The following is a 15,894-nucleotide window of genomic DNA, read 5'->3' as shown; positions in this document are numbered from 1 at the left end:
GCAGAAGGCACCGCGGACTGTTGCATCCAACGAGAAAGAGCAATTTCCAGATTTTGAGAACTTGCAGACTTTGCTATCACGGTCACTGCTGATAAGGAGGAACCTCGGTACTATCAAAGCCCTTCCATGCTGAACATTTCCAAGGAACAGACGACTATCGAGGGATAACCAGGTAAAAGTCATTCAGTACAACATGCTCACCGTGGCGGTGACCGAGCACCATGATCCTCCGCAGAATAAAACCTCACAGCAGGTGTTAAATGAGCCTTTATATGTCAGCTCACCCATCAAGCGTTTTCATGGCATTTTTTAAATCCTGAGACAAGGGTCTGAAATGTAATAGTAACTTGTTCCTGGGCTCATTAGGATTTATTTGTTTGTGAGTATCTGGCAATGATGTCCTTCACTACTCTTTGGCTGTGCTTAATAGCGAACAGTTTGAGTATTAAGTGACACAAGAAATATTTCTGCTGCAAAGGAATATGTGCAGGACAAATGAAGACTGGACAACAACGTTCCCTTTTAACAAAGGATCAAGCATTTATAATCTGGCTGCAAAAATTTGCGTAGTATTTGGAAAAGCACATAGCACCACAAGAAGTAAATGTTTTTAACCTAATAAGATACTGCTTGTTTTTCAGCCACACAATGAAATACCTGAAGTTTACCAGTGTGTGATGAATTTTCCACTTACACAATTGAGAAACAGGTTCAGATCAAACACAAACCAGAAGCAGATAATGGGTTTGCATTGATTGCTACATTTTTATTTGTCATTCCGCTCTCGCATTATCTTTTTTTTCTTGATAGAAATGTATTCCCTGGTAACCACTGCAGAGAACTGATAGAGAAGACCAATGTCCTGCTGCTTTGGTGCTGAATGACCTTGGGCAGGTCACTTCACTATCTGTGTATTTGGAGAGTTTTGCTGCGAGTGGGACGCAGGTATTTGAGGTAACACACGTATCAGAAACGGCTGGCACAGAAGAACCCCTGCAGACTGATTAACGCTACCGAGTAGGAACAAATTATGCTGTGCTGAGCCCTGTTTTGATCTTTTGATTGCTGCTGCTGCCTGCAGTAGTTAGTTTAAACTAGGTTGTGTTTTTCTGTGCCACACAGCAGCCAAATGTGTGCACCACATTGACAGACACGACTCTTCAAATATTATGATATTATTAGTGGGAACAGACAAATTGTTAGAAGTTATCTGCAAAACAACTTCTTTTTCTATTTGCAAATTGGTTGCGAGAGGTGTGAACTAGACGTGAGTTTATTTGCCAGCCGCTAACGAATGGTTTTTGGACTGCAAATTTGTTGTAGCCTTTTCTAACATTAATTTCTAATACTTTTTTCTTCTAGCAACGTCCTTGAAAGAGCTCTCAAATATGCCTGGCAGTCCACAGGGAAACACTTCTGACATACAGATAACTCTGGCCTGCAGCACAGCCTTTCATTTCCACCTATTACAGGGGGGCCATAAATTCTGGGATACCTCAGTCCTGCTCTTTCGACAGCGACTGAACCTCCTGGACACATCAAAATGACCCAAAGCAATCTTGAGATGTATTTCTGCCCATCTGTTCCTCAAGAATGTTATTTTTTCCCCCTCCTGAAATCTATGCATAAGTCCCAGTGTTCTGTAATTTCAAGTTATACAAAACAATCATAAAAAACCCCTGGTAGAAAATAGCTGTTGTTAAAACCTTAATTCCTAAATCTAAATCTTTCTGTTCGGCGAGACAAGAGTATTTTCTCAGAAGTCTCCCAACAGAGGACAAATATATTAGAAGAGCTGCTTGGAGATGGCCATTTCCACATCAGCCCCGCCACTAACTGGATAAATCCACTTTGACTCCCTAAAAACATTCCTGGTGCAGAAAGAAGGATAATTCAATACCCTCAGTTTGTTGGTGCTCACACCGTATCAAGACAGATAGGCACACAGTCCATTTATTCCCTTAAAAACACGCAGCTGAATTCCTAATAGTGCCCCTTCATAGAAACTGGTTTAACATCTATAAAAACAGGCATAAACATCACGTCATATACCTCAAGAGAATGGCTCATATGTCCTTGATATATTTTCCAGCGATTTTTATTCGGTAGTAAAGTGGCTATCAGCCAATGCTTCAGCAATATCTTAAGCCCCAAGGAAGGCAGATACTGCTGAAATGTTGCCTGACAGACACTTTACATCCAAATAAAAATCGCTGGAAAATATATCAAGGACACGTGAGCGGTTCTGTTGGTGCAGCCGACACGTTGCTTGCATCGATTCCGAGAAATGAAATGCGTCAGTTGACACAGGCTGCAATAATCTGTTCTGAGCGTTCCGTAAACACTTTGGGACAAATTTCTTGCAAGAGGAGTGGAAGGATTCGGTGTCACTTCAGTGCAAATAGCTGATGTTTTCTCAAGCCAAAAAGATGAAGGTCTTGGAAGGGGGAGGAGGAAAAGATCAAGTTTCCCAAATATTGTGGTTATTATTATTTGCACGTTGCTCCTGTCAAAATGTCTCAGCAGGAGTTTGGAGCTTCATTGGGTAAAGCAAGTGGAGAGGCCAGATGGTATGAGAGACAAAACAATATATATTTGTATAGTCTGGCTACGTGAAGGTACTTCTGACCTCCTGGTTAGGCCGGAGAAGTTCAAAGACGTGGCTGACACCACTGGCATCCAGAATGCAATACTTTTTCGTGTATTATACATTAAATAATAGCTTTTCTCCCTTCAGACATCTTCCCAGCACGTATCTCTGCAATTCTGGCCATCCAGACAGGCCGCGGGATCTACAGGGGGGGATTTTCCTCCCAGAACAGGCAGAAACTGACGCGGTCTCTATAGTAGCCTGAAAAGAAAACGTACTGTGTGTCACTAATGTAATTCATCACTCGGGAAGGAAATTACATGCTGTGCTAATGGTGATTTTATGCCGTTATGATGTGGAAAATGGGATGAAGGAGCAGCTCAGGCCCAGCAGAATCCTGGGGCTCCCACCTTCACAGTGGGGCTGTGTGAGGCACCATTGGTGTGGCCTCGCTCATGGAGGGGGGAAACGCACCCCCCGTTAGCCCCAGCGGGACGAGCAGAACCTGGAGGGATCCCGAAAGTCCCCTCAGAGCGGGGCCGTGTCCCGGGAAAGCCGTGAGGAACGGACGACACTTCCCCGATCGCAGAGCGGCCCGGGGACGGCGGGAACTACATTACCCAGAGGGCACCGCGCGGAGGTGCCAGCTCCCGCCCCCCCTCCTGCCGCTAAGCATCCTGGGACTTGTAGTGCGCGCCCCCCGCTGAAGTTTGAACCGAAAAAGTTTCCGCACCCTTTCCGGGTAGCGCGCCGCTCTTCAGCAGGTGTGCGCGGTTTCCATGGCTACGGCCCCGCAGCCAATAGAGAGCGGGGTTCTACGCGCGGGGGGCGGGGCGAAGCGAGAGGCGCGCCAATAGAAGGCGGCATTGTTGCGAGGCGCTCTGGCAGCGGGGGCAGCGAGTCTCCTTGGGGCTGTCCCTGGGCTGCGGCCTGGAGGCGCCGGGCGGAGATGGGCGGCGGGAGCAGCACCCGGCGCGTCACCTTCGAGGCGGATGAGAATGAGAACATCACGGTGGTCAAGGGTGTGCGGGTGAGAGCGGGGACCATCTCCCCCCGGGGCTTCCTGCTAGGGACACACGGGGTCCTGGTTCGGCCCAGGCTGCCCCGAGCTGGGCCCGGGCCCCTTCTCCCCTTTTTCTTCATCTCCTGTGCCCGCCCCCTTGTCCCCTCACGGTCGCTCTCCTCCGTTTACCTCCCCTCTCCCGCAGTGACTTACGCCTTTTTCCCACTCTGCTCCCTCCGTCGGGTCTTTCAGGGCATCGGTGGGAGCCGTGGTGCTTGGATTGGGTGTAGAGGCCTCTGTCCGTGCAGGAGTCACCCCCTGGTTGAGGGGGGATCTTAGGACAAGCGGTTGAGGGACCTGGGGGGCTCAGCCTGGAGAACAGGAGCTGAGGGGAGACCTTCTGATCTCTGAACTGCCTGAAAGGAGCTTGGAGCCGGGGTGGTTGGGCTCTGCTCCCCAGGAACAAGCGCTAGGAGCAGAGGAAACGACCTCAAGTTGCACCATGGGAAGTTGAGGCTGGATGTGGGGAACAATTTCTTGCCCAAAGGGCTGTGGGGCATTGGAACAGGCTGCCCAGGGCAGTGCTGGAGTCACCATCCCTGGAGAGGTTTAAAAGGCGTTTAGGCAAGGTTCTTAGGGACATGGGTTAGTACCGGAGTTGGGTTATGGTTGGATTCCATGACTCTGAGGGTCTGTTCCAACTGCAGTGGTTCTATGTTTCTATCCCCTGCCTGGATACCAGGGTCAGGTGGTAAAACACTTGTAGGAGGGATGTGTAACTGTAGAGTGTGTCTTGTCTTTCCCTGACCTCTACATGTGACAGCTCCTCCCTTTCCTGTGTTTTTTTCTGACTTCCCATGTACCTACAGAAACATTCCTGTTTTTTTCCCAATTTACAGCATGCTGTTATATACCAGAAGGTAGTTCGTGGCACAAAACACTGAGAAACCTTCCAGCTTATAAATGTTTTGACTGAAAACACCATAGTCCATATTGGGAAGCATAATTTTTCTTTGGGCTTATTTTTTTAATTACTTCCTATAGGGAGGAGTGCTGCAGAATGAACCTTGATAGTAACTGCTGCTGATTTCAGTATGCTGATGTTTTTCTGTTCTGGTCATTTAATGCTCTCAGGCAAATAGGTGACAGTAATGTAAGTGTTCACAGCAGGGTTTATCTGCTCTGAACTGTGCTGAGATACTGGGAAGTGCTATTGAAGTGTCTAAAGTATCCTGTGTCTTGAAATAATGGGAGTAAAAACTGAATGCTATTACAGCCGCTGGCAAGATGTAACTTCACTGAATAAATAGTATTGGTTAATAGGACATCCAAAAGTGGATCTGTTTACATATGTGAAGCTACATGTGAAGTTAAGCTGAGAGTTTTAGTACTGGCTTAAGAAATCGTATGCTGAAGGGATTTTTACACTAAATTGTGTTTTGGGTTACAGATTCTAGGAAAATGTAGGTAACAGATTTCTGTCAGTGCAAGACATCGTGCTGTAGGTTTAGTGAAGAATTTGCTAATTAAATTAATGCTCATGGGCAGTTAAAACAGTATATTGATGAGTTGGTGTTTGAGGGAACCAATAGAAAGTTATACATTGGAAAACAGAAGCTTTCATGTTATAACTGCTTTACCTTCTGTTCATTTTTTTTCTTGTGGGCTACAAGAATCTGCAACTGGACATTTCTCTAATTCTGTTTGATTCTGCGTAATTTCTGACAGTATTTCTGTGTGTGCTGGTGTCCATATTAGAACGAACTCAGTGGCTGATGGCCCTTGCTGTGACCACTGGTGTTGCACAAGTGTTCTAAGGGCTTGGTCAGGATGAGATTTCTCCTGGGTGAAGTGCTCTGCACTGTGTGATATTTCACTGTCAGCCAAACAAGTGAGAAAGGGTAAAAGGCTGAGTAATGACAAACGATATTTCAAAGGGTATTTTTAATTTTTCTGTTCCCTGTATCCTTTACTTTGTTATCAGTTCCTTGTGTTCTGTGAGAGCCCAAATAATCTGTGCTGTTTATATAAAGTTTTACTTCAATTTTTGTGGGAAGAGAGTGGTAATGGGGCTAAAGGAGGAGATGCAGTTTAACTCTGGGGTGGTGTTTATACTTTTCAGCTCTCTGACAGCGTCATTGATCGTATGAAGGAACCTTCTTCACCCGGTGGAAGACCCCAGTCTCAGCACCGATCAGGATCTGGTCCAGGTACGCCTATGGTTTTCTGGTTTTTAATGTGCTGAAGAAAATAAAATGTATTTTTCAGAGCATTGTAATGAACTCATTGCCATTTTGTAGAGGTGGTTTTTTTGACATAAACTTTTTGCACATCTTCTTTTGAAGAAGTAGTTTGTGGGCTTTTAGAGGAGTTAAATGACTTGTTATTTTCTTCAGACATTGAAGTGTAAAACATGAGTGTTTATTAGACCTGGTTTTCTGAGGTGTTATCCATTGTTGAAGGCTTAAAGTAAAATAATCCAACAGAAAAAGCACATATCCATTCCAAATAATCTTCCCTTCAGAACTTGATGCATCTTGCGTAATAACTGACACGGAATTTTAGTATAGTGAACTTCTGTTGAAATATACTTAAGCAAACATTGTAAGAAAAATATGCTATTTTCCTATAATGGAGTAGCGGAAATAAGTCACATACAGTTTATACAGATCAATGACTCAAAATGATGGCTCGCTTAATATTTTATTTTTCATTATTGAGGCTTGTTCAAATGTATCAAACAAGCTTTGTGCCAGGCAGCCTGGAATCTAATTTAAAATATTTCAGCACAGTGAACACGGCGTAATTACTGAAAGAGGGAAAATGAATAGCTGAGGTTGGAGCATGCGATTTTTATTTGTTGTCTGTGTGGAACCTGTAAGGTTCAAGTAAGGCTTCTTGTCAGTGCTCTAGAAATATTAATGATATCACTGTTCTCTAAGGAATTCCCTTTTGCTTTCAGACTTCTAAAAAATCCCACCGAACTCAGCACTGATTAAAAAGCAGTCCTGTGGTTGTAGTGTGTCCTGCAGTAAGACCTGAATGATTAGAACATAGCATCTTTATTTCATCTGAAGCTTACAATGTTAGTTTTCTGTTGCTTAATTGGAGGTGGTGTAGGTGTCTGTGTCTGAGCTGGGCTCCCTCTGTGGTCAGAGAAAAGATAAGGACATTTTGGTGGACAGTTATTCTGATTTATTTGAAAATTCTACTCCAGGATGAGATGAATTGTTCTCCAGCAATACTGGGGTGAAAAGGTGCAGTGTGAGCATCTAATGATGTCAAGCAAATCCAGCACAGGGTGTTTTACAAATATCGGGGCACCCAAGTGATGCTATTTTAGGAGTTGGGTTTCCAATTTTCACAGAATCCCCGGATGTCAGGGGTTGGAAGGGACCTGTAAAGCTCATCCAGTGCAATCCCCCCGGAGCAGGAACACCCAGCTGAGGTTCCACAGGAAGGTGTCCAGGCGGGTTTGAATGTCTGCAGAGAAGGAGACTCCACAGCCTCCCTGGGCAGCCTGGGCCAGGCTCTGCCACCCTCACCAGGAAGAAGTTTCTTTTCAAATTTAAGTGGAACCTCCTGTGTTCCAGTTTGCACCCACTGCCCCTTGTCCTGTCACTGGTTGTCAGCCAGAAGAGCCTGGCTCCATCCTCCCTTTCCATATTGATCCCTATGAATGAGGTCCCCCCTCAGTCTCCTCTTCTCCAGCTCCAGAGCCCCAGCTCCCTCAGCCTTTCCTCACACGGGAGATGCTCCACTCCCTTCAGCATCTTTGTTGCCCTGCGCTGGACTCTCTCCAGCAGTTCCCTGTCCTTCTGGAACTGAGGGGCCACAACTGGACACAATATTCCAGGTGTGGTCTCCCCAGGGCAGAGCAGAGGGGCAGGAGAACCTCTCTGACCTACTGACCACCCCCTTCTAACCCACCCCAGGTCCCATTGGCCTTCCTGGCCACAAGGGCCCAGTGCTGGCTCATGGTCACCCTGCTGTCCCCAGGACTCCCAGGTCCCTTCTTCCTATGCTCCTCAATTTTATGGTTAGGAGGACTGGCATAGTGCAGGCAAGGCCAAGATCAGTGCTAAAAGTGACTTAAATTGTCACCTGGCTTGTAAAATATAGTTTGCCAAATGCAATTGCTTCTCATTTAATGAATGGAGCAGGGCTGTATCTTCTTGCATGTGCTGCTGGATTGTCTATCTTGTTTTCTTTTTTAGTAGTGGCCTTCTCATTATGTGCATGTGTTTTACTCTAGTGAAGAGATTATTCTAGGTTGAGGATTTATACAAAATAATACTTGCACATCCGAGCTACTTTTATGGTTGTGCTTGTTTCTTGTTTTTATCCTTCCATTGAAGTTATGGAAATGTTGTGAATAAGCATCTGTAATTTCGCGGTATAGAGACGTGAGATTAAGATTGCAATACCCTGGTAATTCTTTGCTAATTCTTGGTGTGTATTTATTTTGATCCATAATTTTGTTTGTCTTTGTGTTGGAAATAGTTCTTTTTTTATTTATCGATAGGCTTAATGGATTGCTTGGCCCTTTGCAAGCTTGGGAGACATCATGCCTATTTGTGCTGTAAGAACTAGTGATTTAGGTGAATTGCTTGTGTTTCCCCAGGAAAGTACAGTTGGTCTCATATCTCAGTTGCTAAATTTACTTATTTTGAAGACAATTAAGTTATACAGAAGTCTGTGTTTTCATACCATCCGTTCCCCTTTCACTGAGTATCTTTTGAAGAACAACTACAAACTATAGAATTTCTTTGCTGTAGGTCAACAGATTTGTTTATTTTGCAGCTAAATTGAATGTCAGAGTCTACATTTGTCTGATAAGGTGTCGTTACAGGAAGAACGCTCACTTTGAAGCTCTGATCGCTTAATATTGAACTAATCCATGTTGGTGGCTGTGGGGGCTCGATCCCACCACTGAGGATCTTCCATCCATGATCCAGCAGTGCTGGGGCTTCATTTCTTGGTGAAGCTCTTTGCCCTGTTAACGAGAGCCCTATTTCCAGATAACTCCTTCCTTCCGCTCGATGAATCTGGTGTTAAAGAGACTGTTTTTTGAACAGTGGATCACCCACTGCCTCTGAAGAGAGTTTTCCAAGAGCTGGTGGTGTTTGGAAGCGGACTCTGGCTTTTGCATTACTAGCTGGGCATCTTGAAACTTGACAGTTTGTTAGCCTGCATTTATATCTTTTTATATTCTAGACAAATAGAACTTTTCTACAAAAGTAGAGGTGTCTAGAGGGAATCAAGTTGGAGCTACTAAAACCAGCCCTTGCTTTAAGTCAAGTCTTGGATAGCTTTTGGTGGAGGTGTTGGATTACATGAGAGAATGTGTATCTTATTGCTTGCCAATACGTGGTGAATTTATTGACTTCAGTTTGGGGTCGGAAAATGAAATTACATACACTTAGAATGAAATCTGACATCTAAATACTGCATTTTCAACCATCTTAGTTGGCCAGGATAGTTTTTTGACTTCTGAGTAATATTAAATGCACTGAAATGTTTAACAAGTGTAGAATCTTTAAAATATGTCTGTAATTCCTCAAGCAATGTTGATGAAAAGTGATTTGGTCAGACAATGAGATTTTTTTCCTGAGTGTGCATTATACCTCAAGCTTTACTCATAACAGACAAAGTAAATAGTTTAATTCATTTTAGCTTAGTGGATATCTAAAACGCTAATAGTCTATTACGGAAAAACGAACAAATGCTATATTAAGAGTCTCTGCATCTCAGACTTTTTTTCCCTTTGCAGAAACAGATTACACTGAGGAAATGGGATTGTTCTCTGTATTGATATATTTTTATCTGTGTTATTTGTTTTTTTGCAACTGTATAGTTGTCCTCATGAGAACAAATTGGTGAAGGACCCATGTCATAAAGCACAATGTATTGTCTATGTGTGTAACCAAGGGAGTTCTGCTGATACCTCCTCAGAAATTGGGTTAGACCTTGCGTGTTTCCCGTGGGGAAAAAGTATCTCTTATCCTTGTTCATGTGTACGGAATGATGTGGGCTTTTAATTGTGTACCCTCTTCTCTTAATGTCCCTGTCTTTTGATGGAGTTTCGGTGGCCCAGGGTATGTTGGTACAATTAAACGTGTCATCAGGTGTTGTGGAGGTGTACAGGAATAAGTATTTGAAGAATTCGGTTCTGGCTGGAGATGGAACCAGGATTTAACTCAATTTTAGGAAAGCAAACTTCAGCTTATGAAAAGAGTTGGTGGGATCGCATGATGGCAGCTCTGAGGGACGAGTTCAAGAAAGCTGTGAGGTTCTTAAGGAAAACCTGTTCTTAGTGCAAGAATGGCCTGTTGCAGTGCTCAGGAGAACTAACAGATATTTTTGGGAGGGTGATCTGGTTAAACAAAGAGGTGGTGATGGAGCTTCAGTGTTAAAATGAGGTCAGCAGGAGTTGGATGCAGGAACAGGCTACAAAATGAGTGGATCTGTGGATGAGAGGAGGACAGTAGGTGTCATTTCCTTCAACTTCAGCAAGGTGTTTGACGCCACCTCTCCCAGCATTCTTACATCTGGGTTAGGATGTTGCAGTGCGGATGACCAGACAGCAGGCTGGTATTAAAAGAAGATAAAAATGGTTGGATGATCTGGGTTAATGAGTCATATTCTACCTGGAGACTGGTATCATGTGGGGCTCTGCAGGAATCTGTCCTGTTCAACAGCTTTGCCAGTGTCCTGGAGGAGGTGGAGTAAGTTCTCCTCAATGCATTTCATCCCAAATTGAAGAGCTGCAGTCAGTGTGTTTGAGGTCAGAGCTGTTACCCAGAGGGACCTGGAGGAAGAAGCCAACAGGAGCCTCATGAAAATCAAGAAGGTGAAATGAAAATCGTGCCCGGAGGAAGAAGCAGCCCCTGGGCTCGGGACAGGCAGGGATATGGATTTGCTGTCCTGAAAATGGGCTGAGCACCCCAGCGGGGAACATGGTGTGTGAACCAGCTCTGTGCACAGGTGGCAAATACATCTAAGAGCATCCTGGGCTGTATGAGCAGTAACACCTCTTGTAGATTAGAGGGATGTGATTATCCTTTTCTATTCAACACTTTACACATCATTTCTCAAATACTGCATCCAGTTTTAGGCACCCTCAGCCATTCAGTCAGCTGGAACAAGTTCAGCCAAGGTCAGGGACTGAGGAAACTTGGCTTGTTTGAGGTTGAACGGAGAAGATTTTGAGGAGATCTGGTAACAGCTTTCTCCAACCTACAGGGATTGTTGAGAAGCTGCCAACAGATCTTCATGGTGATAAATTGTAGAGATGAATTAAGAGTTCAGAGGAGGGTGAAGAAGCTGGTGGGGAGACTGGAGGACAAGTCTGAGGAGCAGTTGGGACCTGGGGGTTCAGCTGGAGAACAGGAGCTGAGGGGAGACCTTCTGATCTCTGAACTGCCTGAAAGGAGCTTGGAGCCAGGGGGGGTCGGGCTCTGCTGCCCAGGAACAAGCGCCAGGAGCAGAGGAAACGGCCTCAAGTTGCGCCAGGGGAGGTTGAGGTTGGATGTGGGAACAATTTCTTCCCCAAAGGGCTGTGGGGCATTGAACAGGCTGCCCAGGGCAGTGCTGGAGTCACCATCCCTGCAGACATTTTAAGATGTGTAGGTGAGGTTCTTGGGCATGTGTTTTAATGCTGGAATTGTTATGATAAGACTCGATCTTGAGCGTTTCTTCCAACTGGGATGATTCTATCGTTCTGTACGAGGGAAGAGGGAGTGGACACAGAAGCAGGAGAGATTCAGAGTAGCCTGAAGGAAAAATATCCTTTGTCATGATGGGACCAGTCAGGCGCTGGAAGAGGTTTCCTGGTGAGGTTGGGAAGGCTCCATCTGTGGAGGTTTCCAAGGTGTGAGTGGATGAACCCTTGAGCCACCTGATCTGATCTCAATGCTTATCCTGTTGGGAGCACAGAGTTGGACGAAAGGTATTCCTGAGGCTTTTCTCAACTTGAATGATCCTATGATTTCATGGTAGGGTGTGAAAATAAGTTTGCTATGTGCAACTGAGCTTTTTTAATCCTTATGATGTGGGCAGAGACCAATGTGACCACCTGGACTGGTCTCTTGTGAGGTGCAGCCCAAGAGAATGTAGCTGAGATCTTGAAGTCATTGCTCTTCTTCCTTGTCTGACTTTCATAACGATAGTTTTTAATTTTATTTGAAGAATCGCAGCACTAGTAATTATAGACAGTCAGCTGCTAATGAAAAAATAGAACAAGTCTACTTAATGATGAATGTTGTGGGAGTTTCTGCTTTATGGCTTGTGAGTTTTAATTGTTTATTTTTACTCTTTTGAGTATGTGGAAGTTTAAAGAGTTTGGCTGAGTTTATACCAATTTAACAAGAATACTCTGCAAGCAAATCCTGTTAGTTCTCTACCCTTGAATGTATTTATTTTTAATTTGTTGCAGCAATGCCTAATGTGTGCACATGCTGAAAAATGAAGTAAACCATGCTGTTTAATTTGCTGTGAGACACTGGTGAATATCTTGAGCGTTTCCATTCAGCCACTGATGTTGGTTTTCAACCTTCCTTCCTATAGCAGCAGCCAGGACAACTTGTTTTCTCCATTCAGTCGCATTTACTTGCTCTCCTCTAGGTACAGCTCTGGATACACTTTAGGAGGAGGTTTTCAACTTAACTGGTACTGAAAACCTCTGTGGAGTAAATCAAGTAGGAATCCTCAGTCAGACTGAGCTGGCCCATGGACCACTGGTAGCACAGAAGGCCAAGACTTGCATTATTTAGAGTAATTCTGGTTTTGGTTTTAATATTATTCTTGTGGGTTTGGTTTCTTCTGGACTCTGGGGTGGGGAGTAAAGTTTTCTAAGGGATGCAGAGAAATTTGTGAGAAATACTGGGTGATTTTTTTGATAATCTGGAAGTCTTGGAAGCCTCTAATGCGGAATAAATTCCGAAGAGTATTTGGCAGTTCGGGTGAGGTTCATCCTACTCCTCTTAATGAAGGAAGCAGGTTATAGGGTGTAATCCATGGATGTGTATGAAGGGCAGTTCCCTCAGAATGTCATTGATTCTGATACCCAGGCAATGATCTGCTCAGGGTTTTTCGATGCATGTTTGAAATTGGAGCAAACTGCCCTGGGTGTTTTTGCATGTGTGATGCTGCTCTCTGTGGCTTCTTCTATTGCCACTTGCTTGTCACTTGAATTTCTTGCAGGTAACTTGATATTCAGTGATGTGTATTGATGTTCTTTGGGTTAAAGGTTGGCTATTGATGGAAGTATTTTATTATGTAAAGGTGAAACGTCTTGTAACTCACTAGACTGCTAAAGATGCCCAACTTTAGTGCTGTCACTGAACAGCAAATCTTTAGTTCACTCTGACACTCGTGTCACTGGATTGCAGGACCGTAGAGAAGATCGAATTATGCGTGGGAGATGAAGCAAGTATTGCAGAAATTCCAGTTTTTACTGTCTTTGTGACACGCAAGGTGTTCTGTGAACGCTTTCAGGTGGATGGGAATGTCCTTGTAAAAGGCTATTGAAATTAGAAGGAGAAAATATCAGATAAAGCAGCTTATAGATCTGTTTCTTTTACTTCATAGTATTTTGGAGTTGAGGGCTGTGGAAGGGTTTGGTTCACTGTCTCTTTAAAATACAGTATTAATGTTATTGAAAAAATGATTTGTAATTAATGGAGGGTTGGGTAGATGTGATGAGTGTATTAGAGCAGGCAAGAAGTCCTCATTTCATTGTTGAGCATACTTGGATTGCTTAATGTGGAACAAGTATGTAATTAGATAGAGGGACATCCTGAACCTTCCAAATGCTCGTCATATGAACAGAAATTTTTCAAGGTGTGAATGGAAAAGCCTGGGTGTTCCTGGGGTGCTCGCTCATATTCTATTTCCAACATTTGTCCAATTACCAAGTGGTTTTGTCCTCAACACTTGGCCTTGGCTGCCACTTTAATTGCATTTTTAGCGCTGATGTATGCTGTGGAACAACAGACCTTTTCCCCTTAATGCTGATATATTTCATGCTCTTCAAGGAGAGAAACTTTTTTCCTAAAAAAAAACTTTTACAAGTAAATTAATAGTAACAATTAAAAAAGCCAACCCATCCAGCTCCCGAAATACCTTATTAATATCTCAGTATAGCAGTGGACTGCATGACATGCACACACTTAAATATGCCTCAAAATGGCACTTGTAAAAATGTTAACCCGGAGTTTAGCACAATATAAATTTGGCTGAAGTTTGTGCAGTTGTTTCTTCCTTTTATTGTAATGAAATGATTATTTTAGACTTCACATGAAAAAAAGTGGTTCGTGCGTGGGAGGCATTTAAGGCTGGAATTGCAATAATTGCTTCCAATCCCCCCTCTCCCCTGCTATTGCTTTATTTGTTGTTATTCAGTGTTGTAAAGAGAACTGAAGAAATGAATTTTGAGGCTTTCAAGGGTTCTGCAAATGGAGGAATTAAGTTTTTTGAGAGCTTGTGGGACTGAGTTGTGTGTGGTTCTTGTAGGATTTTCCTTCTCTCCCTGCTCGAGGGTTGGGGTAAAAAAAGCCATGAATGTTGTCAAATCTGAAGTGGAGATTTGATTGATTTATTTAGGGATTATCCCTTTACATGATGGAGAACTTTTGATATTCCAAATGAAATTTTGAGAAAAATCACTCTGTCAGGTCCAGTCCTACTCGTATGCATAAGTAACCAGGTCTTTAGCCGAGGCAGATTTATTGCCATGATAATCTACTTCCTTTATAGCTTTTTTGTTTTACAAATGGTTTTCTGTGTGTGCGGCTTTTTGCGCACGGGCAGAATTAATCTTTCAATGGGCATCCATTTACAAGTGTCACTTTTGTTTCCCTGTATTTGTAGGAACAGGTAACTCTTAGGTACCGCATACTGTGCGCTTTTCGGTCTCGAGTGGATTTGTCCAAATTAAATTTCATGCTATTCTGCTTAAGGCTGCATGTGCTCTATTAGGGTTTACTGAGCAGACGTCTTCTGTAAGAAAATAATCTTTGAGTAGTTATGCGGTACCCATCTAAAGCCGTTTTTGTCGTAGCTGGTACAACAAGCACACCAAAGTATTTGCTTAGAAATTGCTTTGAGTTAGAGGTTGGAACCACCCGCTTCTTGATGTGGAATTCAAGATTTGCATGTGCTAAACCAGCATCTTCCAGCGGTTAGCGGAAAATCATGTTGAGAAACTATTGATGGCTGACATGTGATAGTTGTATTAATTTCTAATGCAGCAATAAGCTTTATTAATTAAGCCAGGGAAGCTGTAAATGCAGAGACAAAAATTAACCTGGGAGAATGCAAAAGGCTCCGTGAACTGTGCACAAACCAGGGTGAGGTTTAAGCACTAAATGGTGATGCATTTACATATGAACTTGGTGCCATTGCCTTTTACTAGTTCTGAGTACTGTAGTGTTTTGTGGTTAAATCCTGGCAGTCTGAGGCCTATTATAAGCATAGACAAAGCCCTGACTTAAACTTGGGCTGCACTTTCAAGCTCGGCCTATCTAATGTTTGAGGCAGACCTGCGGAAAGAATTTGAGTTTTTGGGGTTTTTATGTTAGAATGAAATAAAAAGCCGTCTGACAAGATGCTATTATTTTTCCTCTTTCTCTCTATCCCTTTTTAATGTCTATGTTCTTAATCTCATTGACGTTATCCATTGGAAATCAGACTTTGATGCCTGTTTGGGACACATTTGTTGCAATCCCTGTTTGAAGTCTCTGATGGGTGTTATAGCAGAAATGGGAGTTCACACGTGCTCGAGTTTTTGGGTCATATTGAGAGTTGAATGTGCTGAACATTGCCTGTAATAGACTGATACTTCATATTTCCACTGGCATTTCAGCATTTGCGATTTCTGGTCAATGCTGTGTCTGGGCAGCAGAATAAACCCTGGTTATTTCTCCTTTATCCTTCCTAGACCTTCTTGGGATTATAGGTCGCAAAGACCAGATAGCTGGCTAAGATGAAAGGTATGTCATTTAAAGATTTGTTGCAATAGAAGTCATTTGGAGCAGTTGGAATGATTTACTTATCTTAAAGAATAAAAATAATGATGATGAAATGAAACCAATGACTGAATTACTGGTGAAAGCAAACACTTCTATTTGTCTTAATAACATGATGCACAAAAATTGTCATTCTGCTCTATAGCATCAGCTCTGCTTTTATTGTCAAATATTGTTATGCAAATTATCTCTACTGACTATAATTGTCAATAAAATGACAAGTGAGGGGCTGCTATAAGGGGAAAATATATCAAAATATTCTAAACCAAGTC

The 15,894-nt window shown here is 43.2% G+C and overlaps 1 protein-coding gene across 1 annotated transcript in view; it reads left to right on the top strand.

The window, feature by feature from the left end:
• Window positions 1–15,894, top strand: part of CHCHD3 (coiled-coil-helix-coiled-coil-helix domain containing 3) — a 174,004-nt gene that overhangs the window by 14,587 nt on the left and 143,523 nt on the right. Inside the window, exons 3-4 of the mRNA XM_065829760.2 lie at window positions 3,075–3,620; window positions 5,716–5,803. Coding sequence (XP_065685832.2) covers window positions 3,075–3,620; window positions 5,716–5,803 — 634 coding nt within the window. The remainder of the gene's footprint in view (window positions 1–3,074; window positions 3,621–5,715; window positions 5,804–15,894) is intronic.

The sequence above is a fragment of the Patagioenas fasciata genome, chromosome 1 (genome assembly GCF_037038585.1).
Source record: "Patagioenas fasciata isolate bPatFas1 chromosome 1, bPatFas1.hap1, whole genome shotgun sequence".
Lineage (NCBI taxonomy): Eukaryota > Metazoa > Chordata > Aves > Columbiformes > Columbidae > Patagioenas > Patagioenas fasciata.
Note: the sequence above shows the minus strand (reverse complement) of the source record. Positions and strands in the feature narration are given on the sequence as shown.